This window comes from Orbicella faveolata, unplaced genomic scaffold (genome assembly GCF_042242905.1).
Source record: "Orbicella faveolata isolate gen_17 unplaced genomic scaffold, um_ofav_v1 contig_25, whole genome shotgun sequence".
Lineage (NCBI taxonomy): Eukaryota > Metazoa > Cnidaria > Anthozoa > Scleractinia > Merulinidae > Orbicella > Orbicella faveolata.
The window spans coordinates 12,219,126-12,244,004 of NW_028301553.1; the positions used below are offsets into that span (position 1 = coordinate 12,219,126).

The 24,879-nt window shown below is 38.4% G+C and overlaps 3 protein-coding genes and 1 pseudogene across 3 annotated transcripts; 1 reads left to right on the forward strand and 3 right to left on the reverse strand.

The window, feature by feature from the left end:
* The first annotated feature begins 720 nt into the window (after positions 1-720).
* On the forward strand, positions 721-3,714 carry LOC149108980 (uncharacterized). Its single transcript, XM_089293649.1, has 3 exons — positions 721-1,239; positions 2,129-2,171; positions 2,628-3,714. Exons 1-3 carry the CDS (start codon positions 853-855, stop codon positions 2,804-2,806), a joined length of 609 nt encoding a protein of 202 aa, XP_089149775.1. The 5' UTR covers positions 721-852; the 3' UTR covers positions 2,807-3,714.
* Positions 3,715-4,514: 800 nt separating this feature from the next.
* On the reverse strand, positions 4,515-14,476 carry LOC110041111 (eukaryotic translation initiation factor 3 subunit F-like). Its single transcript, XM_089293648.1, has 8 exons — positions 14,248-14,476; positions 13,201-13,280; positions 10,688-10,825; positions 9,461-9,552; positions 7,871-7,946; positions 7,127-7,187; positions 6,455-6,568; positions 4,515-4,639 (listed from the first exon to the last, which is right to left on the reverse strand). The coding sequence occupies exons 1-8, from the start codon at positions 14,440-14,442 to the stop codon at positions 4,559-4,561; spliced, it is 837 nt and encodes a 278-aa protein (XP_089149774.1). The 5' UTR covers positions 14,443-14,476; the 3' UTR covers positions 4,515-4,558.
* A 1,794-nt stretch (positions 14,477-16,270) lies between these two features.
* LOC110041084 (uncharacterized) lies at positions 16,271-17,411 on the reverse strand. Its single transcript, XM_089294575.1, has 2 exons — positions 17,368-17,411; positions 16,271-16,949 (listed from the first exon to the last, which is right to left on the reverse strand). The coding sequence occupies exons 1-2, from the start codon at positions 17,409-17,411 to the stop codon at positions 16,448-16,450; spliced, it is 546 nt and encodes a 181-aa protein (XP_089150701.1). The 3' UTR covers positions 16,271-16,447.
* A 464-nt stretch (positions 17,412-17,875) lies between these two features.
* Positions 17,876-21,599, reverse strand: LOC110041085 (uncharacterized; annotated as a pseudogene).
* Between the last annotated feature and the right edge of the window lie 3,280 nt (positions 21,600-24,879).

Here is a 24,879-nt window from a genome sequence, read left to right on the forward strand (position 1 = left end):
AAGAGCAACTGAAGATCATCTTGGGCTCAGAAATTATTCCCTTAATTTTTTCTCCCTGTGGTTTTATGTCTCTACAGTTGACTCCGATGCATTACACTTTTTATTTTGCAAAATATTAATTCTTTTTTTTTTCTAACGTCAACGCTGAATTGGAGGAAACTAGTTATTAATGACTGACCCAAGAGTAAGTAAGTCTATCGGGTGAACCACTACAACGTTTTTATTTCTTTTATCGTTTTTTTTTTTTTTTTTTTTTCTGTTTTTGTTCACATGATGTCGGTATATGTATACCGTTAATTCACTTTTTCTAGAATTGGGGGTCATTTCAAACGCTGCAATTAGCAACCATTTAAATTGGAAAAGAACATGGTCAATATCATACAATATATTTCTGAAACGCATAATGAAGTTTTTCAAAAAGGAGAGAAAAATTATGAATACATAATATTAACTATCTCTTCTGATTCCTCTTTCAATTTGGTCATTTTATAGCAATTGTATGCCTGATTCTTGACTGGTTAGAACAGATCCAAAAACTTATCTCGTACTGAGAGCTGCTATACAGTTTTTCTTCGGCATATAGGTTAATTACGATTCAGACAGTTAATAACATCGACATTTTTTTATACTGGAACGGTGCCCTTTGTGCAAATCATACTACATTTCTCTGTTGACTTTTTGAGGGTAACAATGCTTACTGGATAAATAGTTTTTTACAAAAAGGCTACATTAGGCAAAGACGGAAATGCTTCTTAAGCAAACAAACGGTTCCCACTGCACACTAATGGATAGCGTTTCTTTTAAGTCTTGTCTGCATTTTCCGCTGCAATTTCGAACGAGACAGTCAACGAAATGTCGACAGCAAGTTTATCAACGTTCTTTTGTGGATTTTTTCTCATATTTGCTTCTGCTCAGCGTTGCCAATCGTGCCACAATGCCAATAAGAATTTCCAAGAAATTCTACAAAGTCTTCAGCAACCGGGGCGGTTTGAGGCAGATGGAAGCACGAAACTTGTTCGGCTAATCGTATTCACAAAGATGGGATGCCTCGACATCTGCTTGCGAAATTCAAAGTGTGGTTCTTTTGATATGAAACAAACGCAGTCGGAGAAAGGAACAAGGAAGTCTTGGATTTGTGCTATTAACCAACGAGTAAACTCTGAAGGTACGATGCTCGATCTAACTGGTAAAAACACAGGATGGATTCACTTCAAAGTCACATCTCAAGAACTTGAAGAGGTAAGTTGAGATGCTAAAGAAAGCTGAAGTCAAAACAACAGCAGCGTGTTGTTTGGACTGACAGTTTTAATCCCATCTAATTGTCCAACTCCACTCCATGCCGTACATGCAAATAATGCGGGAAACAAGTACAAATAGCTATTATATTTGCATTCTAAAAGACCCGTTTAATACTTTTTCTGTGATCTTTCTATTCGTTTTGACCGCACTAGGGCAACAAAAACGGCCCAAAGACAAGATTTCGGGAAAGAGAATTGTTGTATAATAAATCAGCTCAATAGCCCTTTTCCCGGTTAATTTTCCTTATTTGCGTTACAATGTAATCCAACGTGGATGCGAGGCAATTTCGGGTTCAAACTACAAAATAGCCCGAAATTGCCTCACATACATGCTAAATTTTGTTGTAATGCAAATGAGCAAAGGTAACCGTGAAAAGGGCTATTACTGGCCCCCAGGGCTTGCTAAAATACTGTAGAACTCGGGTCCCGCCGCAAATATATGTATCAAAATGTAGCCCATTTTGGAACATATTTTTCTTTCCTCTGTCCCTTTTCCTTGTCCTATGTTGCCTTTAATGTGAAGTGCAGCATGTTGATAAGGAAAAACCTCATTGGCATTTACTTTCAATACATTTACATACGACACTAGTTTCGCCAAAAGACCTCGTCAGTTGAAGCCATATTCAATATGGCTATCAAGTTACCAGGTCTAGTGACGAAACTGCATCCGGGACCTGTTCGGTGTATTTTCCATGCCCTCAGTCACTGACTTGTAAAGATATCGATGACGTCATTTCTCGCTTTTTCACGGTTGTTTATCGAAACAATCAGCGGAATTGAGGAAAGTAATATGCTCTGTTTAAATATAACAGTATTTTTTCTCTTTATAGGTTTTAATATCAGCGGCTAAATTTTGCCACATGAGAGAAAACGGTATGTTTTTGTCCCTATTTATCGAATTTCAGTCTTGAATAGTGAGATTTCTGTCTCTTGTTGACGTTTGCTGTTTTTGTTGCTGTCGTCTTATTTAATTCCCTTATTTTGAGATCTAAACTAACCGTTAAATAATAAACTTTGAGCGCTCACATGATGGACTAGCTGGGTTTGAACTGATACCCGAGAATTGCTTACAATTGTGGTTGTCAGTTGAGAAATGACATGTTGTTGTTGTTGTTTTTCATTACATGAAGTAGCTGAGATCCGAGATCTGCAAAATATTCTGATAACTAGGAAATGTACTGAAATTTTAACTGATAAATTCAAGAAATAGGCCAAAATATCACTGATGACTGATATTCCAGCATTTCATTCCAGTCTAGATCGTTTCCTGGGATTTATCGAGCGTACCTCGTACACGCTGTAATAACCGATATCCTCTCTTTCCGACAGAACAAGAACTCATGAACACGTACTGTGCAGAACAGAGTCGTTGCAACGTGACGGATACAGCAGGAAAATGTCCAACAGTTTGGAAGGCGCGACGTGTGTCCCGGAGTCCTGTAGGAGGATGGTGTTGTTTTGACCCGAGCAAGAATGATGAGTGTTTGGAACCCACCAAGGATCTCTAAACAGATTTAAGGAGCAGCTTTAGCAAATGTATTTCTTTTTGCGCGCATTCATCTCATCCACTGCTCTCGGAGTGTCTGAGATTTGACTCTAGAAAGAACTGTACAACGATTTGGCAAGGTGTCTATAAACTGTTATACGTTTTTGAATTTTGGTGCGTAAGCAGCCAGAAGTCTTCGGATAAATTTGAACTTTTCGCACTTTTACACGCGCCAGACACGAATACAACTTCACCTGCCTAACCTCTACCCCCAACCCAGATACAATGTTGAAAATTCTCCCGAATTCCAACATGGTATTGGCTGGAGAGGGCGAACAGCAACGCAATTCTAAAAGGAAGTGCTTTCTTAAGCTTCAGTTGTAAAACACAGATAATTCGTTACATTACATCAGTGTCCCATGGAATTTTATCCTTGATTGCATGTATTACTACGGCCTACTACTCAGACGTTCTTATGGCTCGTCACGTAAAATTAGGAAATATTTCGTGACGAACATTAATTAAGTCTGCGCGGGAGACTACCAGCACCATCCTTTCCTTTTGTGTTTGTTTTTGAAAAGTTGGTGTAGAGTGTGTTCATTGTCACGAAAAAATAAAATCAAACACCATTCAGTGGATAAAGTCACGAATTTGTGATATTATAGACAATACTGAAATAAAGAAGACAGTTCCCAAGTTTAAGGTTTGTGCGTTGTAACAAAGTTAAGATATTCGTCGAAAGTTCCGCGCAAAATTATAGAGCCTAGTATAGAGCCGCCATGTTGGTGGACCTCCTTGGTCCTCCAATATGGCGGCCGAAAAATAGTGTAAACATCAGGAACTCACTTTGGCTGTCTAGTCGACTGATTGTCTGAACCGAAATAAAAAACATTTACACCAGTTCTTTTCCTAGTACTTTAACCCCTGAAATTGCTAAAAATCACGAGATAAGTGTATATTTTTCGACAAACGCGATCTTAGCTTTATGTCACGCACCGCCATAACTCCGAAATTCAAAATGCGCTAGTTTCCAAACGAAAGATGCTATTGAGCTGGAAAGTTGTAAACTGATATAAATTTAGTACCTCTTATGCCTGATGAGGATAAAACCTTTAGTGGCTCTTTAGTTTTGGATTTGAGAAATTGATGGCGTCACGTGAACACACTCTATTGCAGCGATACGGAATGCCGGGCCATGTTCGCATACGATCAAGTTGTATTTGGGTACTGCAAACTTGCATTTACGAATGACACACACCGATGTGCACTCGTAGTAGCGAATTTAGACTGGCAGGCACGACTATTGATTTATTGTGAGCCAACTTTCGTAACTGTTATGGGACCTGCTCAATATCGGGGTTTTCTTGTTGTTGTTTTTGTGGTGGGGTGGGGGGATTATTAAATAAAATTTAAAAGTTCGCGATCAATCTTTGAATTGCCAAGGGCGCGCTCGTGTTTACTGTAGGTCGTATAAGTTGTATGATCTTGCACATGTATGGTGTGTATGGTATTTATATCAATTGATTTTTTCGAGTGCTAACACAAAAGAAAAGGGTTTCTTTGTTACCTTCATGACTCCATAATTCAAATCGAACGCTGCTTTGTTGTTCTCTCTTTGTTTGTTTCTTAGGAAACCTTATTCAGACACGGGTACCTTATGAGCTCCTCCTTTTAGATTCAAACTACGAACCAAAGTCGTCAGGCGTTGTAAGAACAAACGCTGAGAAAGCTTGAGACTGTTTATAATTTATTGCATATTCTGTAATTCATAACACTATAGCACAGTGGCGAGTTTTTCTCCCAGTGAGATTTGCGTCTTGCAAAGCCCTGATAAATACACAATCATCAGAAGATCCTAGAACAAGAAAATAAAGATTTTACCAAAAAAACTCACTCGAGTGAAAATCGCTAAAAGGGGTAGAAGGGGTTCTGTACTTGATCTTGATGTGACCTATTAATGTATGTTCAAAGCACCGCAGAATGTAATTGATTGCCTCATAGAAATTAGGAGCGAATAATGTAATAGGCCGTTTTACAGTTGTGTGCTCAGTTACCTGGCCTATGATTGCAAACGAGGCTGGAGGTGACCTTGCTTTGATACAGACCTCTCTGCTTTTCTCATTTAAAGACGTTCGCGCGAAAACTTTCCACTCGATAGATTTCTTTTAAATTTTTACTGCAGTCAGATAATGAGTTCCTTGTACCAGAAATGCCAAAATAATTGGGGGGTGACCGACTTCGTTTCAGAGACAAAACGTGTGGAAAACTACCCTGATTTTGAAAAATTGGAGCACGTAATTCAGCATGGTCTACAGGGGTTTATAGTAAAAAATATTGAAGGTGAGTCAACGGAGGCAAACGATCTTAGTCATGTGGGTCTGTTGCGTAAATAATTCCAAATGTTGCCAATGTTTTCACAAAACTTAACCCTTCAAGAGGGTTAAGTTCGATGGTGCATTTTGCGAAAAATTCAAACTTCTAATCAATAGTTTTTCTTCATTTTTTCGCTAAACGTAGAAAATCGCTTGAGAAAATGATCTATCAAAAGAAAAATAGGGGTCAACTAACGTCCAAGATCGTTAAATCCAGGCAAAGCTATAGCAATCGCCATCTGCCCTATCATTGTTCATTTTATTACTTGGCGCGCGCGCCGTGACGTGTGAATTTGCGTGCGCAGTAAGGGTGAGCAGAAACAAATAGCGCGAACGTCCTTAAATGCAAACTAGTTAGCATTAGAACAACTTGATTTACCCAACAAAAGCAGTGAGGTCTGCATCAAAACAAGGCCACCTCCAGCCTCGCTGCCATCCAAAGACCAGGTTACTGAACAGACAACTGTAAAATGGTCTATTGATTCAGTGAAATTTAAACTTAATTTTCCTCAAATAATGATTTCCAATACTTAGCAGTAGCGAATTCCACCCTTAAGCGAAACCGTGAAAAGGCTTATATATATGAAACATGCAGGCGTGTATGAGTACTCATCAGCTGACTCCTAACATGGTGTATCGGTGAATGATATTTTCTTAACCTTCTTGAGAAATGAAACACCATTAATGTTGTAAATCGCTCTACAAAACTTCAGAGAAACTAGAAACGCCAGCTTTTTAATACGGCCTCCAGCATCAGCACACTAATAAGACAGCAGTGTTTCTGTCGTAGGAGGAGGAGTGTGTCTGTCCAGGGACTATTAGCTGATAGTTGCCCCACGAAACTTTGACGTTCTTAAAACAAATATTGGCCCGAGAAGCGATGCTTCGAGGGCAAATGTGCTATTTTTGAGAGCACCAGTTTTCTAAATTTTCTTCTGCGTGCCCGTTCAAAGATCACATTGAATTATTTTCAACTTTTTTAGATGAAAGGCGTGATAGCCAAAGGTAAAATTTAGAAAAGAAAACAGACAAATTGTCCTTATATTTTTTTTTTCTATAAGCCCGCTTGTTTGCAAAAAGAAACATCCACAGACGAGTACTATCCATCCCGGTATTTTCCTCGGACGGGTACTATGGGCTGATAGTGTCTCTCCGCCGATGAACACTATCATGTCACGTGATCAGTTTTGGCTGATAGTGTACTATACAGTCTGTGGCGCAGCCAATCATACCGCAGATTGCGGATGGTGTTCACCACGATGAAAGCGGTTGTCCCATGTGCATTAAGTTCCACATACCTGCATGTTGCTGTTGAGAATAGACTCAAAGTCTTCTTGAGACATACGAGGGACTGATGTAACAAGATCCATTAACTCTCTGCCTACACTGTTGTTACCTGGTACTTTTCCAGCCTAAAGAAAGAGGTTCTAAAAATTAATTCGCATTATTTACTGACCACAACACGATAACCCGCATCTAGTTTCCCCTAATTTTGCCAGGACAATTCTAAAAAACAAACCCTACGATCTCAGATAGTTTTCATAGCCGTTTGTTGCATTATTTTGCTACCCTCATTGTGCAGATACTGCAAAATCCCGGTGGTATGCTCTGGCTTACAACCAGCTATTAGCTCTTCGCATGGGATATCAAACTGGCTTACAGGCGAGAAAAGGGCCTTATATGCTTACTTTAGCATTCGAAACCTAGAACCCTTGTAACCAAAATAGATGTTACATTTTATTTCCTTAACTTTTCATACTAGGTAATTTTTTTAAATAGATTTAATTTCTTGAAAAGCGCCATTGAACCATAGGGAAATGGCACTCTACAAATTTTGATATTATTATTATTATTATTACTATTGTTATTATTATTATCATTATTATTATCATAATTATCATTATTATTATTATTTTATAATAAACACAATGCCTTTAAAAGCTATTGTACATGTTGTTCAAGCTACCCACCAGAACATCGTCAACATATGCTACTACAGTACCAAGCATTTCTAACAGCCTTTCACTTGCACTGTAAATGAAAAAAATTACAATGAATAAATTATAATGAGTCAGCATCAAATGCACATGATCATAACAACTGAAAGAAAAACCGCTTTAATCAATGAAAGTTCTGAAATTTCCTGAATGGTAGTTACGGAATCATGCACTTTGGTAAGTTGTTCATGCGCAATAATTTACAATTTGCATGTTACATTACATGTGTACTTTATATTTGACCAATGCTAGTTTTGCCCAACTTTAGATCAACAGCTGTAAAAATTCAGATTTGGCAGTAGGTTTTGTATTTCTACTTGCCTATCTTGTAAGTGACAAACAGCCCCTCTTACAGTACTTGATGAAAGTCAAAGTTGGCATGGATACCAATTGTGATAACAAATGCCCAAGCAGAACACAGTGCCCAAATTGATCTACTTTTTTGTGATTCCTCAAAATTGCAGTGTGCATCCCTACAACCCACAATTTTCGCCTTGAATTAGTCATGTGACTACGCATACAAGTAAGTGGGGTAAGATTGGCCCATCATATCTCTTTTATTAGCCTAGTGACTTATCTTTTTCATTGTATTTTTTTAAGCAGTGTTCGGTAGGGAACATTCAGGGAAAGTTTTCAAAAAAATTGTTTGCCAACTTTTCTTTCTGAGGAATCACCTTAATAACCTGTCTAAAGTCAAGTTTAACATTGTCCACTAACCTGTTGACATGTTGCATATCTGATAGTGGTGTAATGCTCTGTTTAGCTGTATTTTTTGTTCTTTGCAGCCAGTTTACTACAAACAATAACAAAATTTAAATTTTATCACCAGCTCCACCCTCCTAGTGCCATACGATATGTACGTGTACATTACTTTTTTCGTATCAAAGGAAATCAGGTGTTAATATAATACTACCAACACTTACATCACAACATTATACATGTTTACATATACAAGCATAACCTTTGGCCACTCAAATGGATGGACATCCATCATCCAACCATCTTTTTACAATAACTGTCTAATTTCTGGCATGCTGATTGGCTCATTTTTATCATCAATAAGAGTACAGATGGATAAAATTTTAATTTATGCAAGCTTTCAAGTTTAACTTTCAGCTGTCAAACTGTCCACTTTTTGACCAATGGGATTTTATGGACTTTTTAAAGTAGCCAATCAAAAAGCGAGAAAAGCTATGGACAATGTTCGAGTCATTTTGAATAAATTCACTTATCTTTGTTCACGGCAAGTTTTTGGTGTCTTTTCCCCTCATTTATTCCCAGCATTTGACCATTTTGGGTCTTGTTGTTGTAAAAAACAAATTGACGTCAGTTTTTTAAGTGTCTGTCCTCTTGTTGATGATAAATTTCATCATAACATTGTCAAAGTTTACTGCAGAACCACTCGCCTGTGGCTTGTGGCTCCACAGCCACTTTGAAATGTTATGATGCAATTTATTATCAATAAGAGGACAGATGCATAAAAAACTGACGTCAATTTGTTAACTTGCACATCCATGGATGTTCAAGAGGCACTGTTTAAATTTAAGGCTATCAGAGAATGAAGAATAGCTAGAATTAAAACTTGAATTCCTGTTTCTCAAAACCCTTAAGTCTGAATTTTGCACACACACACATGATAAATTTGAACCGATCAAATTCATAAATTGTCTGGGGTTTTCACTTCCACAAAAATTCCAACAGCTCATTTGACCACAACCTAAGACAGCTAATGCAAGAGGGGGAAAAAGTTCTCCAGTTCAACTCTCATCACTCTGTATGGCATCAATGTTCGATTCACGACTTTAAAGTATTTGTTTCGCAAGAGAAACATTCAAAAGTTTCACATGTGGTTGATAATCAAGTCTTGCTTTAAAGATCAACCACGCTTAGGTTATGGGTCAGTTTAATGTCGTGCACTGGAAGCAAAAATATTTGATGGATTATAATTAATGATATTATCATTGATTAAAATCCATCAAATATTTTTGCTTGCACCCAATTGGTCTAAATGCGTCACATGACTGAATATACCCCAGCTAAAGCGGGGTATATCTGAGTTATATTCCTCAATTTTCAAAACTGTGCCTGGTGCAAAAATATTTAAAGGATAATAGACACAATAGCCTCCATCTGAGGCAAAAATAAGCTTGGATATTTGTCCGTTATCTGTTCCTCAAAGCTCTCAGATTTCCTCTAGATATGCTCTCACAATACTGTTCGCTTCTCAGAACAGATAATGTCCGCGGACAAATATCCAACATATTTTCACCCCAAATGAAGGTTTTCGTTTATTTAATGCCCTCCTACCTCCGACCCTCTCTGGTCCAGTGAGTATAACCTCACATGGGATTGGTGAAAAGATTGTGCCTTCTGTTTTTCCTGGAACACCCATTTTACAGCTAAACAATGAAAACAAAAAAACATGTTTTAATTAACAAATGGTAAAAGCCATAGCGTGTACTATTGAGTTGTGGATGCCCGCGGGAGGTTTCTAAGCACGAAAGAAGCTTAAGAGTTGCACGAGGTGATAGCCGAGTGCGACTCTAGCTTCTTGAGTGCTTAGCAAACCTCCCAAGAGCATCCATAACTCAATAGTGCACGCTATGGTGTTTTATCATTTGTTTTATAACATGACATTGAGACACTGGAACAACAAAAGTCCTTTTATTGAGCTACATCACAAAAATGTTCGTGTAGTCCTACATGACAAGAGAAAACAAGCGCACGAAAATTCATTCATGACAACCAACTGCACACCAGTAACTCGATAAAGTTTCATCTTCAGACAACTGTGAAGACAGTTTCGCATTTCTGGCAGAAGAACGTCGGCCATTACTTTGGAAACAATGCCTGTCAAAGGATTTGCTTTGTAAACGTTAGCACACAAGTCAGCAGCGTACACCCATGGGCAAAGAGTAGACGCTAAATTAACCAATCAGAGCGCGCGCTTTGCTTTAGTTATGTTATAAATTATGATAAATGGTCCTTTTGCTTCATCAGAGCAAAAGAACACTTGCTAGTGCTTGCATTACAAGCCAATGCATACATAGGGTATACATGTATGTACCTGTATGTATATATACATATGATTGTATCATTCACATGTACATTACCTAATGAAGGTAAAATTGGAAATAAGGCTCGACAGGCTGCCAAAACCTATCTGTGCACAAACTAAATTTGCAGATCGTTGGAAGATTGTTTTTTCAGAATCCCACACTGGCATATCAGGTGGCTGGGAGTGATAAGGGGCCACTGTGTTCACAGGCTAATACTAGGCCACTTGTGGGACAATCAACCTTACAAAACAAGAATTGATGACAAATATATGTACCTGTTGGAGATGATCTGTGATAGTCTGCATATACATGTAGCTTGTTATTCAAAGGAAGTACAACCCTCATGAACAACTGTACATGTAGCAAAACACAAGCCACCCAACCCCCAAACCCTCCCTGATACACAAACACTGAAATTACTTATTGCAAGTGCTGATGACCTAACTCTACCAAGCTAGCAACAGAGGACGCTCACCTCTGATAAGCTCTAATTCCCATTCGTGATCCTTTAAGGGTGGTGTCCACTGTAACATGTACTGGATTGCTAGTCTCCCGAGAATAATACTCGTGAATGAGCAAGGAATGTTCTGTGACATCTGAACCTGTGGCATACCTAGGAAACACAATTTACATGTAACTTTGAGCTGATTTTTTCAGGAAAAAAAGCAATGTTGAAGAATGTGGAGGCAGTGTTGCCAAGTGGTCAGTTTAGTTCAGCTCAAGTTCAAGATCCAAGTTCGTGTTATCAGTCATGATTATAAAAGGCAAACTTATTTCTCTTCTCCCAGTTGGGATTTTTAACCTTCTTATGTTTCATTGATAACATCTCTTTCTAATCTTTGAATGCTCCACCTGATTAGCACTCGTGCTAAATCACTTACTGAGGGTAGACAAAAGTCAAATGTCATGCTATTTCCCAGTACACTGGGTATTCTGTTGCCCAGGAAAATGTACCCAGAACAAACATTGATGACAACATATTAAAGACTTACACATATGTACTGCATGTATTTCATGATTTGAATTTGATTTTCATGCAGATGAAATATAGCTACATTACAAAATCTAGTTCAAAAGCAACCTGAGACATGGAATGGGGTAGTAAAGAGGCCTCGTGGTTGGTGTGCTAGTGCACTGGAGAATGAATGGCTGGGGTTGGATTGTATTACCTCCTTCCACCCATGTGTATACATGTTACAGAACAGTTAAAGAGTTCTCACCGAACGTAATATCGTTTTTGGTTGGCATGATAACACCACAGAATCAGAAGACATTTTAAACTATGTCACCTTGGTAGCCAAGTATTATATCTTTTGCACTATCCAAGACAGTGATGATGTACCTTTTGACAGCTTTCCTTCTTTACTTAAGAACAAATTAAATACTTCACAACAAAAAGCAGTTAAAAATAAAACGTCCGAAAATTTCAGCAAAAAGTGGAAAGACTTTATTTGAGTTTTTTTTTTTTTCATTTTACTTACTTAGTTAAGTTATTAATTAATTTAATTAATTCTTAATTTGGTAATTGTTTCCTACTCAAAATGTTGTACTTTGAATTAGTTTGTAATTATCTTCTTTTTTGTATTGTTTTTTGTAACACACACCATTACCTTCCGTATTATCTTTTGTATCTCCTTTAATTATCCTATTGTAGTTTATGTTGTATCGATAATAATAAAAAAAATAAATTAATTTAAAAAAAAGAGTTCTGGTGGCCTAAATCCTGAGGATAGCCCTGCAATGGAGCTGTACCTGATCAACTGGGGAGGGAGAGGGGCAGGAAGTAATATTTCAAACATGAGAGACAGTGACTCGTTGAGATATCCAAAAACTGAGAAGACAGTTGAAAATATGACACCCAGCGAAGTATTTTTGAAGAAATTCAAGGTGTTCAGACAGCCGATGAAACACTGTCTCAAGTCATTTCATTTCATTTTATTTATTTATTCCATTCTAAAATTACAAAGATAAATATAAAGTAGACAAGTAAGAGGAGAAATGGAAAGGGCAAAAATATAGCAAGCTAATTAGATGCCCTTGTTTAATTGACAGTAATAATTAGGGTAAAAAAGTTAACTTAACATAGGAGAGGAAGAGGTATGAATTAATTAATACTGAGCAAAATAATACTGGAAGAATGCTTTTTTAAAACGTTTTCTAGTCACTAAGTTACGTATAGATAAGGGAAGGTCATTCCAATAGGTCATTCCAATATGTTCTCTCTGTAAGGAGTAAATGGAGAACTAAAATTGTCAAAATCTATGCTAACTAAGACTGGGTACCTAAACCTCCCTCACAGTTGTGATTTTCTTTGTTTCAACTTAAATAATAATATTGTTAGAGTGAATTCGTGTAACCCGTTCCTTATATGTTATTGAGGTGCATAATATTCTGATGACCAGTTTGGGTACGCAAGAGATCGTTTTGCCATTGGAATGTACTGGACTGTTTAAAATCTGAACCAGAATATTATTTGCAAGGGAAAAAACAGTGAAGGTGCGCGAGATGCACGTAGTACTTTTGAATATTCTTGCCATTTTTTCAGTGATGTTACATTACATTATATGGCTGGATTTTTGACGTCTGTGGCTGAGAAACACTCGCGCCGGTACTTGCATGCCGGCATGCAAGCATCGGAAGAAAACAATATCTCATTTAAGGCTTGTGATTTTGAATAAATGTCCACAACCGTAATTTTTCACTGAATGGAAAGTGACATTGGTTTCAGTTTGGTGCGTGCTTTTTTAATTGTTTTTCTCATTACCATTTAGTGATTCTTATCAGCATGTAAAAAACAGGTTATATGAATTCACTCTATTACTGAGTTTGATAGGTTAAAATACAAGTGCTCCTGGTCACTTCATGCTAAGGAAGCAGAAGATGACGGCAAGCCTTGTAGGCTTGTAGACTCAGAAGTGGACTTGAATGCAGAACACTCTTTGTAACATGTAATACCCAGAAAATATTTTATTTGCAAGATTTACTAACCAGCCCACTATTTCATCATTTGGATGAGATTTCTTGTGAAGATCAAACATACTTTTTGCATACTCTAGTTCAATGGCAACCTAAAACAAATGACACACATGCATGTAACACGATGTAAATGTTGTGGAAGAATGGCTATCCATATTATATACAAAAGAGCATGGTGACCCCCACTTTTTTTAAGTTATTGCAATATTTGTAATATTCAGGTCCGGGGTTGGGGGCGGGGGGGGGGGGGGGGGGTACTTCTGTAATTTTTGGATAGGTGTGTGCTGCGAAGGGTCTTAAGCCCTGACCCTATTTAAGGATGAAGAACTTAAAAAATGACCCCCTATTTAAGACCCAAACCCAAAAAATGACACCCTATTGCAGGGAAAAAGAAAAGCAAAGAGTAGGGTGGATAATTCAAGTGTTTCTGTAACATTGGAAGTATACGAATAGTTCAGTTTTATACAGATCATTTGTTTTTCATTTAGCTGGGCATTTACACATTGCAATTTTAGCTCGCCTGATACAATTTAGCGACCCTATCTATAAAGGATCACATCAAGAACACCATCTCAACAGGGGCAAAAATGATACCCTATTTAAGGACCAAGAACCTCAAAAACCCCATCCTATCCTGTTGCACATACCCGTGTAGCCCATACGTATATGGGAGTACCCCCCGGGTATTCAGGACGTAATTACAAGGGGAACAAGCTTTAGAAAACTTTAAATACTCCTTCCTTTTCAATGGAAACACTTGAGAAACAGTTAGAAAGATTTTAACCTCTTGGCTAACCCAGTCAAACTCATTCCTAGCTTACAACTAATTGAGTAAGTTTCTATTTTTAACTGATTAAACAGAATTAGCCGTGAGAGAACATTGCGGAGAGTCGACGGATTTCCTATTACAAAGTGGCAAGCAAACTCCACCTCTAGCTCACATATCACTGTATCTCACACAGCAGCACAAGGATTGCACACTAGAATACTTTGTTTGTTAATTCTACCAAGAAAACCTTTTTCTTCGAGACCAAATCTTTATCATAAATAGCTAAATACCTCGTCCTCCGACTCGTTGTGTGGAACACCAAAACAGCTTCGAATTTCGACGGATGTTTTGTCCACTGACCCAAGGAGAGTCCCTATTACTCTTTTAGCATCTTCTGAACGCCTTTCGAAGCCATCCACGATGGAAAATAACACCATAGGATGAACAAACACTTTTCGGGCCCTCACAGATTCTGATGCCGCCATGTTGAATTGTACACATGCGTGATACTAGTCACCAGTTTCCCATCAACTGATTGGACCCTCGATCCGCTTGGTCAGCGTAATGATACTGATACGAGTAGATACGTGGTATAACAATCACATAGCGGTTTCCCAAGTCAATGTGCCAATTTGTGTCCATAACAGTTCATTGCCGGTCAATAACATGCAAAAAATTTAGAATTGCCAGCGAGAATCAAGAGATGGGAAAGGAAAACAATAAAGTGGTTGTAGTTTGTTCGACCAAAAACAAAAAGAATTATCCGTTTTTCCAGAGAAAATTCCAGTTAAAGGGAACGGCTGGTTTGTCTCAAACACGGATATGGTTAAATATCACCCGCTAGTTACATTGGCACAATATCTGGTCAAGAAATTAGATGACAAATTGCAAGAGAGACAGTTTGAACTCTTCAACACTCGTCTCACCCACTGCCCTGTCTCACCCACTGCCCTCGACTTGAGGCACATGGTGTTCAGCTCTGTCCTTGCAGCATATGGAGGTGTTGTGTTACATAGGTTTGATTTTATAAAGGTTTGAATGGGAACGCAACGGTTTTGCTTTAAAAGTCAATTAATCCTCTATTTTGTGAACAAAATCTACTTACCCTGTTGCTGTGTTGTATTCTTTGTTATTGCCCAGCTCCTCAGGCCGTCTAACGCGATTTCGGCGAGTTATCGTTGTCTGGGTTTCCACTGCTAAAATATAAAGACAAGGCCGGACCCTGATTTCCGGGGTGCCCGCCGCTCGAAGCGAATAAGTCCACTGAAAACAACCCTGCCGACTCAATCCTACCGTAGAATCCAAAAAGAGATGTTGAAGTTCCATGTCAGTTCACTCGCTACGCAATTCCGTCAACAACGCTTTCGCTACAAGACATTTATCTCGAGATTGCTTCGCCTCTCAAATTTGAAAAGGCTCTTCCCAACCGTCGTGGACCATTTCGCAGTTCGCATATTACGTTGGGTAACTATGATTAACTTGACGGGGGTAGTCAGCAACGATTTGTGGGTAGCCAATGACAGCCTTTGAAGGATCTCGCGTGGGTCAAAGGAGGAGTTATCTCTCGAGTTTTTGCTAACTGAGCAGTTCTTGCACTAGAAGAACTATTAATTTCAATGTGTCGTAACTCTAGATTGATAATATTTTGTTTAAATAGTAAAACTCAATGACAGATGTTTCTGTTACTTTACGGCCGCATGTTGGTGCCTCTCGGAAGGGCACCAACACGGCGTCCTCATACCAATCCTTATAAATTTGGGTGAAGCAATTTTTAAAATCACGCGCGAGTAAAAAACCGCACAGGCCTAAATCCTGCGGAGTTTTTTTTTTCATACACCTATCATCTATCATATCCCAGATTTTTGACTTAATTTACTGAATAGTTATGACTTTTATTTTTGATAGCGCGACAGTGTGAACCAGCAATAGCAGTCTCTACACTAGGCGTCAGCTGGAGTTGCCCCATAGTATGTACCACCGTGGGAATATGATGTTTTTCAAAAAGAACGACTGGAAATTATTTAGAGCGTACCTTGGAGTACACAAGACAAGTTTGGCTCCGAAAGCGGCAGTGCAACTGGTATGTTCAGTCTTTAGCGCCAGGTTTTTTAAAATTTTGTACGGGAATTTGACGATTTTCGAAAATTCGTAAAAAAATTAAAAAAAAACAAGAGCGGTGGTGAAAATCTCTTCATATTCGAAGTGAAAGCTTGAAATGCTTTGGAGCAATTTTCAAATTTGGATGATTTCGAAATTTTGAAAGTCCACAGTCGCCGACAGGGTAAAAAATGATTTTTAGGTACTAATGTGAGGATAGGCATTAGGAAAGGCCAAAGGAGCAATTGAGCTGTATTCGGTCCGTACTTGCAAAGCTTTAATTTAGTCAGAAAAGAGGAGTACAAAATTTATAATTTTTCTTGAGGTATCATTAGTGATGCTCACTGCAGTACATCTAAAAAGAAGACCATATCTTCCCTTTCCCTTTTCGTTTTACTCTGAAACTGGTTCAAATTTAAACCAGCCATACTCAAAAGTTGGAACGAAACGATCGATACAGTGGTGGAGATCTCCCCCGCTAGGACAGGAACAGGAAAACACTGATGGAGACCAATCTTTAAACTTCGGACCAGTATATCCACCAATTGGCCTGTACCCCAAGCAGATGTTCTGCCCTGGCCAGCTCTCACGGCCAAAATTCTCGTTTTTCACTTTCAGCTTAAAGAACGTGTGCATCATTGGCTCGCTTGCTATCTTCTGAGTCAAGCACTCGAACATGAACTTCTTGTTTCGATAGTTGCTGTTGCAGGGCAGCACCTTGAAGCCGAAATATTTGAAATCTGCTTCACCCGGTTCGATCAGGCAGAGGCTCTTACTTGGGTCATTCTTCGGCCGCAAAGTGTTATCAGCGTTAAGCTTCCATTGTTGATTAGTGTTGTCGTTACAGGCTCCAGCATATGGCGTATGTTCTGCTGTTGCCAAATTTGTCAAACACCTGTTGGGAAAAAAGATACTTTTCACCTTTGACCTGGCTATGAATGCAGTGGTTTTGTAAGCAGTCTGTATAGAAAATAGTCAGCAATTTACATACAATTGTGTACCAGGGTAAAACAGTTTTAGAACGTTTTTTGGAGGAAAAATTTCTTTTCCTTGGTTTGAGCTTCAAGTCTTTTAGCTTATTGACAAAAGCAAATAGCCCATAACATGACAGCTCCTCGGACAGCTCTTTTAAATCGGTCCTGTAGATAGTTAAAATCGCGTTCGTGCATGCATCCCGGGGTCACTGCCATATAAAAAGGACGGGTGTGTCGTCGGAAATTTTGAACAGAACCCCAAAGAGGCACAAAGATTTTGATTTGGCATGCATGTCCTGAATAACCATTTCGTTTCTAGTGTCTCTCTTAATAACAGACCTGTCATGTGTCAACTTGTTTTTCTCCCCATTGATACGTAACATTCTGGTATGTATGAGACCAGCGTATTCTTCCATAGGCGGGGGTACCTAGGCAAATAAACATCATTAAGATTGATCTTTAAGAGACATAACAAATTCCTTTAGGGTCCTGCTATTGTATAGGGCACAGTGGAGAGCGTGGGCAAATTCCAATCCAAACCATAAACTATCGCCAACACTAAAATTTCGTAGTAAAAGCAACCTCAATGGTAGTCAGTAGCTAGCATTTTACACTGTAGAATGCAGAGTCCAGACAACAAGAGGGTTGTCCAGTATACACAATCTGTAAATTTGTGCCTACAGTTTATCATATTGTAAAAGAACATTTTCAAAAAATTGTATCTCATTAAGGGGACTGGTTATCTGAACGAGGGGGTCAGTAAAATAAGGTTATTGTACTGCATCTCCATTGTTACACTGGTTTGGGCTTTCGAAAAGGCATCCGTAAGACAGCATAATAATTTGATCTACCAACCTTGAAGATCGATCATTTTTGTGAAGGCTCGTGCTATGGCAGGATCCTCGCATTGCGCCACTCTCTTCATCTTGTCTTGGACACTTTTCAACTCCACTGTTCGTCGGTGTTCATTATCCTCCCACTTTTCGTAGATCTGGCTCTTCCAAATGGTATAGCCATTTGCTTTTAGCGCTCGGATATTTGCGATAAAATTCATCAGGTCGACCAAGGTGCCTGTTCCTTGTTCTCCTTTCTTCCATGCATAACCCTCAAACAAATCATGGCTGTTCAGGATGGGATCGCAGATGTTTTCAGGAAGAAGAATGAGAGCACCTTTCAGATCGGCAAACCTCTCATCAATCTACTGATAGAAAGAGCATAAAATTTTTCACAGGAGAAGTGAAATGATACCAAAATAAGTTCTACGTTTCATAATTTAAATCCATATTTTGTCAAGAAAGAAATTATAAATAGCGTTTTAGTGTGTAAGATAGAAAATATTTTGCGGAGGGAGAGCGTTTTTCGGTGAAAACATACCATCACAGAAACCTTACAGCGTTTCAAAACGCATTAATAGACGGATTCAAGTAAGTCAAAGGGTGTGCAGGGCCGACAGCTCGTTAAATCTAGTCCTTCTCTTTAGTGAGAGGCTATGAGATGCGAAAGAAACAAAGTTGGTAAAACGTCGAGAGAGTCGGTAAAACGTTTCAGAACACATCTGTTCAATATTACGGTTTGCAATCATTGGAACACGCCCGTGCAGTTTCGAGAGTAAGATCTACTAAGACTTACGTCCTCAAACCATTTTTGTCTTCTCTGTTCCATCAGGGCTTCACTAGGGTTTGCTTTGTAGTATTTGGTGGCTTCAAAATACTCCTTTCGCAGATTATCAATTATTCGTAGAACACCAATCTCACTGGAGATAACAGTGAGTATTTGGGTGTATTCTGATCCAGCCAGGAATTCCTGGAAACCATCTGCTCAGGAAAAAGGTCACGAAGTTATAAAAAAAAAAATAAAAAAGCACGTTTGAACGTCTTTCCAAATTATTTTCCCCTTTACAGGCGACTTCCTTTTCATCGGTGTAAAACCACTTCTGTAGCGTTACTCTTTGCCCTTCTAACGACTATGTTTTGGACAGTCGGAGGGAACTCGTATGGTTGTGAATGTTTCTAACTTTAAGACGTTCGGTTATGTTTCATCCTGGCATATACAGTACAGGGATATTACATCAGATGATTTTTATTGTCGAGTGGTAAAAACAATATTTTAAACTATTTTAACACAAGATAATAAAATTCTTGTCTTCAAACCAACGTTAAATTTTTAATCATATCACATAGACTAACGGACTGTTTGTACAGCAACTGTAAAAAGGCAGGGAAGGACATACACTCTTTCCTTTTTAAAACACGTATGTATCAGCCTAAAATCAGCAGAGAAACAAGAATATTCAACCTGAGCAGGAAAATTGATATTCTGATAAACAAAAGAGGCACTAACTATGAATATGGAAAATACGCCACTCGGGTCCCTAATTAGGCCTCAAATTAATGTTTACGACGGAGTGCTGCATTTTCTAGTAAAACACTAGTGTTTATCTAACAAATTTGTCTATGGCATAAAGATTGGTGATGGACATCTTTGATAAAAAACACTGCTTACTTTTAACATCATCAGCTAGACCATCTATTTGCTGTTCCAATTCGTCAAGGGCTTTGGGGATGATTTCGTCTTGCGCCTTTGTTCCTCCGACTGAGAGCCCATGAAGCGGTTGATGCTGTCAAACCATCCCATCACATCGTTGGCTCTTCCCATAAAGTCAGCGATGTCGTTGAAAGCTGTAAATGCAGCCAGGATCATTCCAAAAACCCGCTTATGACGTGCCTGGAAAGTAATTTTAATCAATTTAAAGCTCAAGATTACGATAAAAACGTTCGCTGGACAAAAAATTTCAAATAGAACATGAGCTTTCAGCTGTCAATCTACGGCCTTTGACGGATAAAAATGGATGCAGAATGATAAAATATATGCAAGAAAGGCGAGATAAAAATAAGAAGAAGAACAAACACAAAGTAAAAATGTGTAAATTAGGTGGCTATTGTTTAAAAACAATACGATGCTGTTATCACACCTCTTAAAATGAATTTATGAATTCTACTTATATCTTTTAAAGTTCTGTCACTTACCAGTTTACCTGAAGATTCTCCCCTTAGATATTCTCCCCTTCCCCCCACTATACAAATAAAAAGTGCCAAATTATAACCTCGGGATTACATATTTCATTCTTGGTGTAGATTTATGTTTTATTTCTATGAAACAAGTGCCAAGGAAACGACAAACATAGGTATTGACATATAACTTCAGCTCTTCAAATTAAATGAATACGTAATTGAAGTAAACAACTCAGTGAACGACCATTGGTGAATATTTACCATTGTTATAACTTCAAATTCAAGTACCTTTTTCCATTAGAGGAGAAAGTGTCACGTGTCGTGGGTCGAAACCCACTAGCTCCCTAGGGAAACTGCAACTTGAACTTTCGAGTCGCACGTGATCAGGTCGTGCACTTAAAACCGCGGCAAATCTGTGGGCCAGCTGGCGCCAAGCAAATAATTCTTTCGCATTTTTTTTTTCTATTTTTGAGTTCGGAGGTATGACATAACATTTAATGACTCGTACCATGGGGAACAGTGAGTTCCGTTTCCCCTCGACCTCAATGTTCCTCGAGGCGAAGCTGAGGGAAACATTGAGGTCGATGGGAAACAGAACTCACTGTTTCGCTTGGGTTTCGCTTAGGTGCTTATATCCTCACATTAGTTGATTTATGGCCACGTGGCAATGGCTGAATCTGAATGTTGTCCTGGCTCCGAAGGTTAGGGGAATAAAACAAACAAACGAATTAATCGTCCGTCATCCTCGATGTAGTTTCTTTTGATTTATTCCCACAGGCCTCCGAATCCAGTTAGAATTTTAATATGTCAAAATTGTCTTATTGAGCAATTGTCATCCGCTATCCCACTAATCATATGTTTAGTTGACTTCTCCTATACTTATAACTTTACAATGAACTCCACCTACATAACTAAACACTTAATCATTGGTCTCCTTAAGAAACAGTTAGTTTTGCTTTTCCGAGAATCCCGATGTGTACCGAAACGAAGTCGAGGAAAACATCGAGATTCTAGAGAAAACAAAACTATTTCCCTCGGGACCAGGGATGAAGTACATGATGTTCACTTCGCCTTCAGCAAAAAACTGTTAATTAAAAATCGTATGAGCAAACGAGTTGAGAAGAAAGTTTATCACGTAGAGAAACTAAAGAAAGTCAACCTGAAAGGATACTATTAGAAAAAAAAGTAAGAAGGGTTGGTGACCAGATTAATTTTGAGTAGGCCGAGTATGTCGGCTGGCAAATAAGATGTAAAATATTCTGCTTGTTGTTCACTCAACCGACACTGGTGTACGTCCTTCTCCAAAAGCTTCTCTCGCTTCAACAGCTGCATGAAAAATTTACTTAACTTATTTTTACACAGACGGATTTACACGGACGGATTGGAAGTAACAGCGAAACGCTTATTTATTACCCGAGCATGATCGTCAATAGTTAGGCGGTGGCTCCAATGATGAGCGGCGTGCTTTTGATCGTTTTGATGTTCCGTGTAACCTGGGCGAGCTTCAGATCCTGAGGCAAAGAGACCCAACAACAGCGCCACCAAAGATAAGATCTTCATCCTCGTCCGACAAGTAAGAACTTATCGATAGCTTCCTGTTTGTAGTCTGAAATGATCGCTACCGAACACGTCTTTCTGTAATCCTCGTGTACTGTAATTTTTAGGCACGACTACGGCCTTACCCTACTGTGATTAAACCCGCCTTCTTAGCTCTTAATTGGTCGTAGAAATGGGTTCATTTTGTTTACAATGAGACATAAAGTATATTTTTATTATCTTTTACGCTAAGGGAATAAGCCAGGAGAACCCACGCCCAGTTGCATCCATTTTTGAATACCACACATAGCTTAAGAAGTACTGTTCATTAATTTTTTTATTTGTCATTTGGTAGGAAATGACAATCAGGGAACCCTGTTAAGGCAGGTGTTGACCAGTGTCTTTATTTTTTCCTACTTTCCCTCAACTGAGTCTTTGTTTTCTCGGGATTTATTTTTACTACAAACTTTTCCACTCAAAAGAAATCTGCAATAAACTGTACCTATTTTTTATGAGACAGGAGCGTGTGAGATTTTTGCCATTTTGGAACCACGAGTTGAACTCAACTCAGTTAAGTTACAACAAAAATATCTCATAAAAATTGTCAAGATCAAAAATGGGCTCAGTCAGTTCTAGCCATAGTTAATGACAGGAAATGATTACGAAACCTGGCAAAGTTCTTTGTTGTATGTTTTTGTTGTCTATAAATAGGGCATCGATTTTGGCCATTTTGGTTATAAATAGGATGTGGTTTATGAACTCTAGTCTTGAACTGGGTATGCTTTATGGAAAAAGCTACTTTTTCATCTTCATCGATAACACCATCAAAAGTCCATCATAAACTATGTTTAAGGCAACAGTGCAGCCGTAACGGTCATAAATGGGGAATCCAGTTTTTCTGTCAGGTCATAATTCGGGTAGGGAAAATTGCAGATTTTGGTCTTGAAAAGGGTAAGGCTTTTGGGAAGCGGGCCGCACACCCCCACCCGATGTTTTTGGCAGTACCCCCTCCCCCCGGGCAAAAATTCCATTAGTAGTTCTTGAAAAATGTGGAAGAAACGTGACTGTTGTGAAATAACACTCACAACAGTCCTCATTGAGTAATGCATTTGCGTAACTCTTTGTTCTCTTTGTTTAAGCTTTGAAAACACCTTCACCCTGATGTATCTGGTGCGTTAAAAATTCGATTAGGAAAGTACAATACCAGCTTATTTTCTCCAGGGAGGTCCAAACAATTCGTCACCGTTGTTGATGTGAACCTATTGTCATGTACACGATTTCGATTGGCTCACGTTCAGTTTTGTGTCTTTTCGATTCAGAAACCCACTTAAATTATATCGCAACCGTCGAAAGCCGTGTAATTTCCAGAACAATTGAAAACCGGATAGGTACACTGTTGGCCTGTTCGTTGCCTTTTTGAGAAGAAAGAACGCCTTCCTTTTTCATCTTTGCTACAATGGTTCAACAAACTGACTTTGAGAGTAACACGTCTCACGATAGCACACAAGCAAGTGTGGATTTTGATGTTGCAGCAGCTAGCGATGGACAGTTTGAAAATGAGGTACAGTACATCGAAATAACATCAATAACCCACTGAACATAGATAATTTAACCGTCAAAGTAACTCTTAAAAAGATCTCTTTAATCTATAACCTAGTTCATAGGCTCTACTGAAAAATAAATGAAACGAATAAACTCAGCAAAGGTTTTACAAGTTTTCACGGGGTTTATAACGGTCACAGATGCTTCACTGTAAACACTTTCTTATTAACCATCCATGTAACGGTGTGAATCACTGAAAGAAAAACTCTACAATGGCCTCGTTATAAATGGTAGTTCTAGTCTTAAAAAAGTCCTAAAAGCATGAAGGCCGGTCGCCGTGAGAATGACAAAACTTTATTTCAACCAACAAGTTCAAAGGGGTTTTAAAAAAATTCTAAGAATGTGTGAGCACGTCATTAAATCTGTTGAGTAATACTAAGACAATGATTGTTGACATTTCAAAATTATTAGTCATATTATAGTCGGTGATTCACATGTCGATAAGTGAGGTTTCTTCACAGATCAAGGAACTGTGTGACTCAGTCTCAAAGCAATTTGAAGGACAAACAAAAATGATCTGATATTCATAAAACTTATTAGCTTTCACGGCTATCGTTTTTGTCATCGTGTCACGTGATCTCTTTGCAAGCCATAGCCAATTTTTCTTTTTTGTTTTTGTTCATGTAACCTCTCAGAGTCAAACGGGTGAATGAAACCGTGCTGTACATGTGAATACTCAAATGACACCTATGATTGAGAAATACGATTGAGAAGTAGTTCCATGTTATGGTGATCTTAACATAAAACCCTTGGCTTGTCGATGTCTAATTAAAGAAAGCGCGGACGACTGACCGATATTGTTCCTATGATCATGAAGTACAGAATATTTTAAAAAATTAAACTTAGTCACTGTTGGGAGTAAAATTGTCAGCTGCACTTCCTAAGACAAAACACTAATATGTTTCAAGTTATTAATTTCAAACTGCCTTAAATGGTATTCGGTTTGATTGATGACAAATATATTCACCTACCATTACAAGATTCCTCCCACATCATTTCAGTTCATTTACCTAAGGAACGATGTAAACACAATGCTATTGATTTAGTTTATCAAAATGTCGTGTAATGAATTTTTTTTGCCCTTTAGCTGCTTTTCATCATCGCGGATACCCAATTGACCGGTTGACATTTTAATTCGTCCTGACAAGAAATTTCTCGAAAAGTTCTAAAATCAAAAAAAATATGGAAATGTCACAATTTACTCAGTTAAGTACTGACAAGGAGATTGATAGGAAACATGGCTTAAAAATTCTTGTAAAACTTTGCAGGCATTTTTAACAAAGGCTAATGAACGAGGAATTAAGAAAAACATCGAACAATAGAGGAGTTCACGCTCTAAGGAGCATTAAGGGTAATCAGGGCAAATTTACAAAGAAGCAAAACCGTAAAGCAAATGTTTATCTTTATATTTCCGTTCTGATTTCACATTTGGGGACGAAACATATACTGTAGACGGAGAAACCTCTTTTCTACGTTTACCAGCGTTTTTGAGCAGGATTGTTGTGGGCGTAGGAATTTTTTTTACGGTTAAATCAAGTCTTAGCCGCTCAAGCCACAAAAATAACATCTCCGTTACACTGATAAGTAGGCTAAAGCATAGCTCAATCAACTCGAAAACGGTACTAAAGGTAGAAAAGGGGTTTCCCTATTTACAGTAAAAGTTTCTTCTCGAAAATGAAACTATGAAGAAAAACCAGGAGCC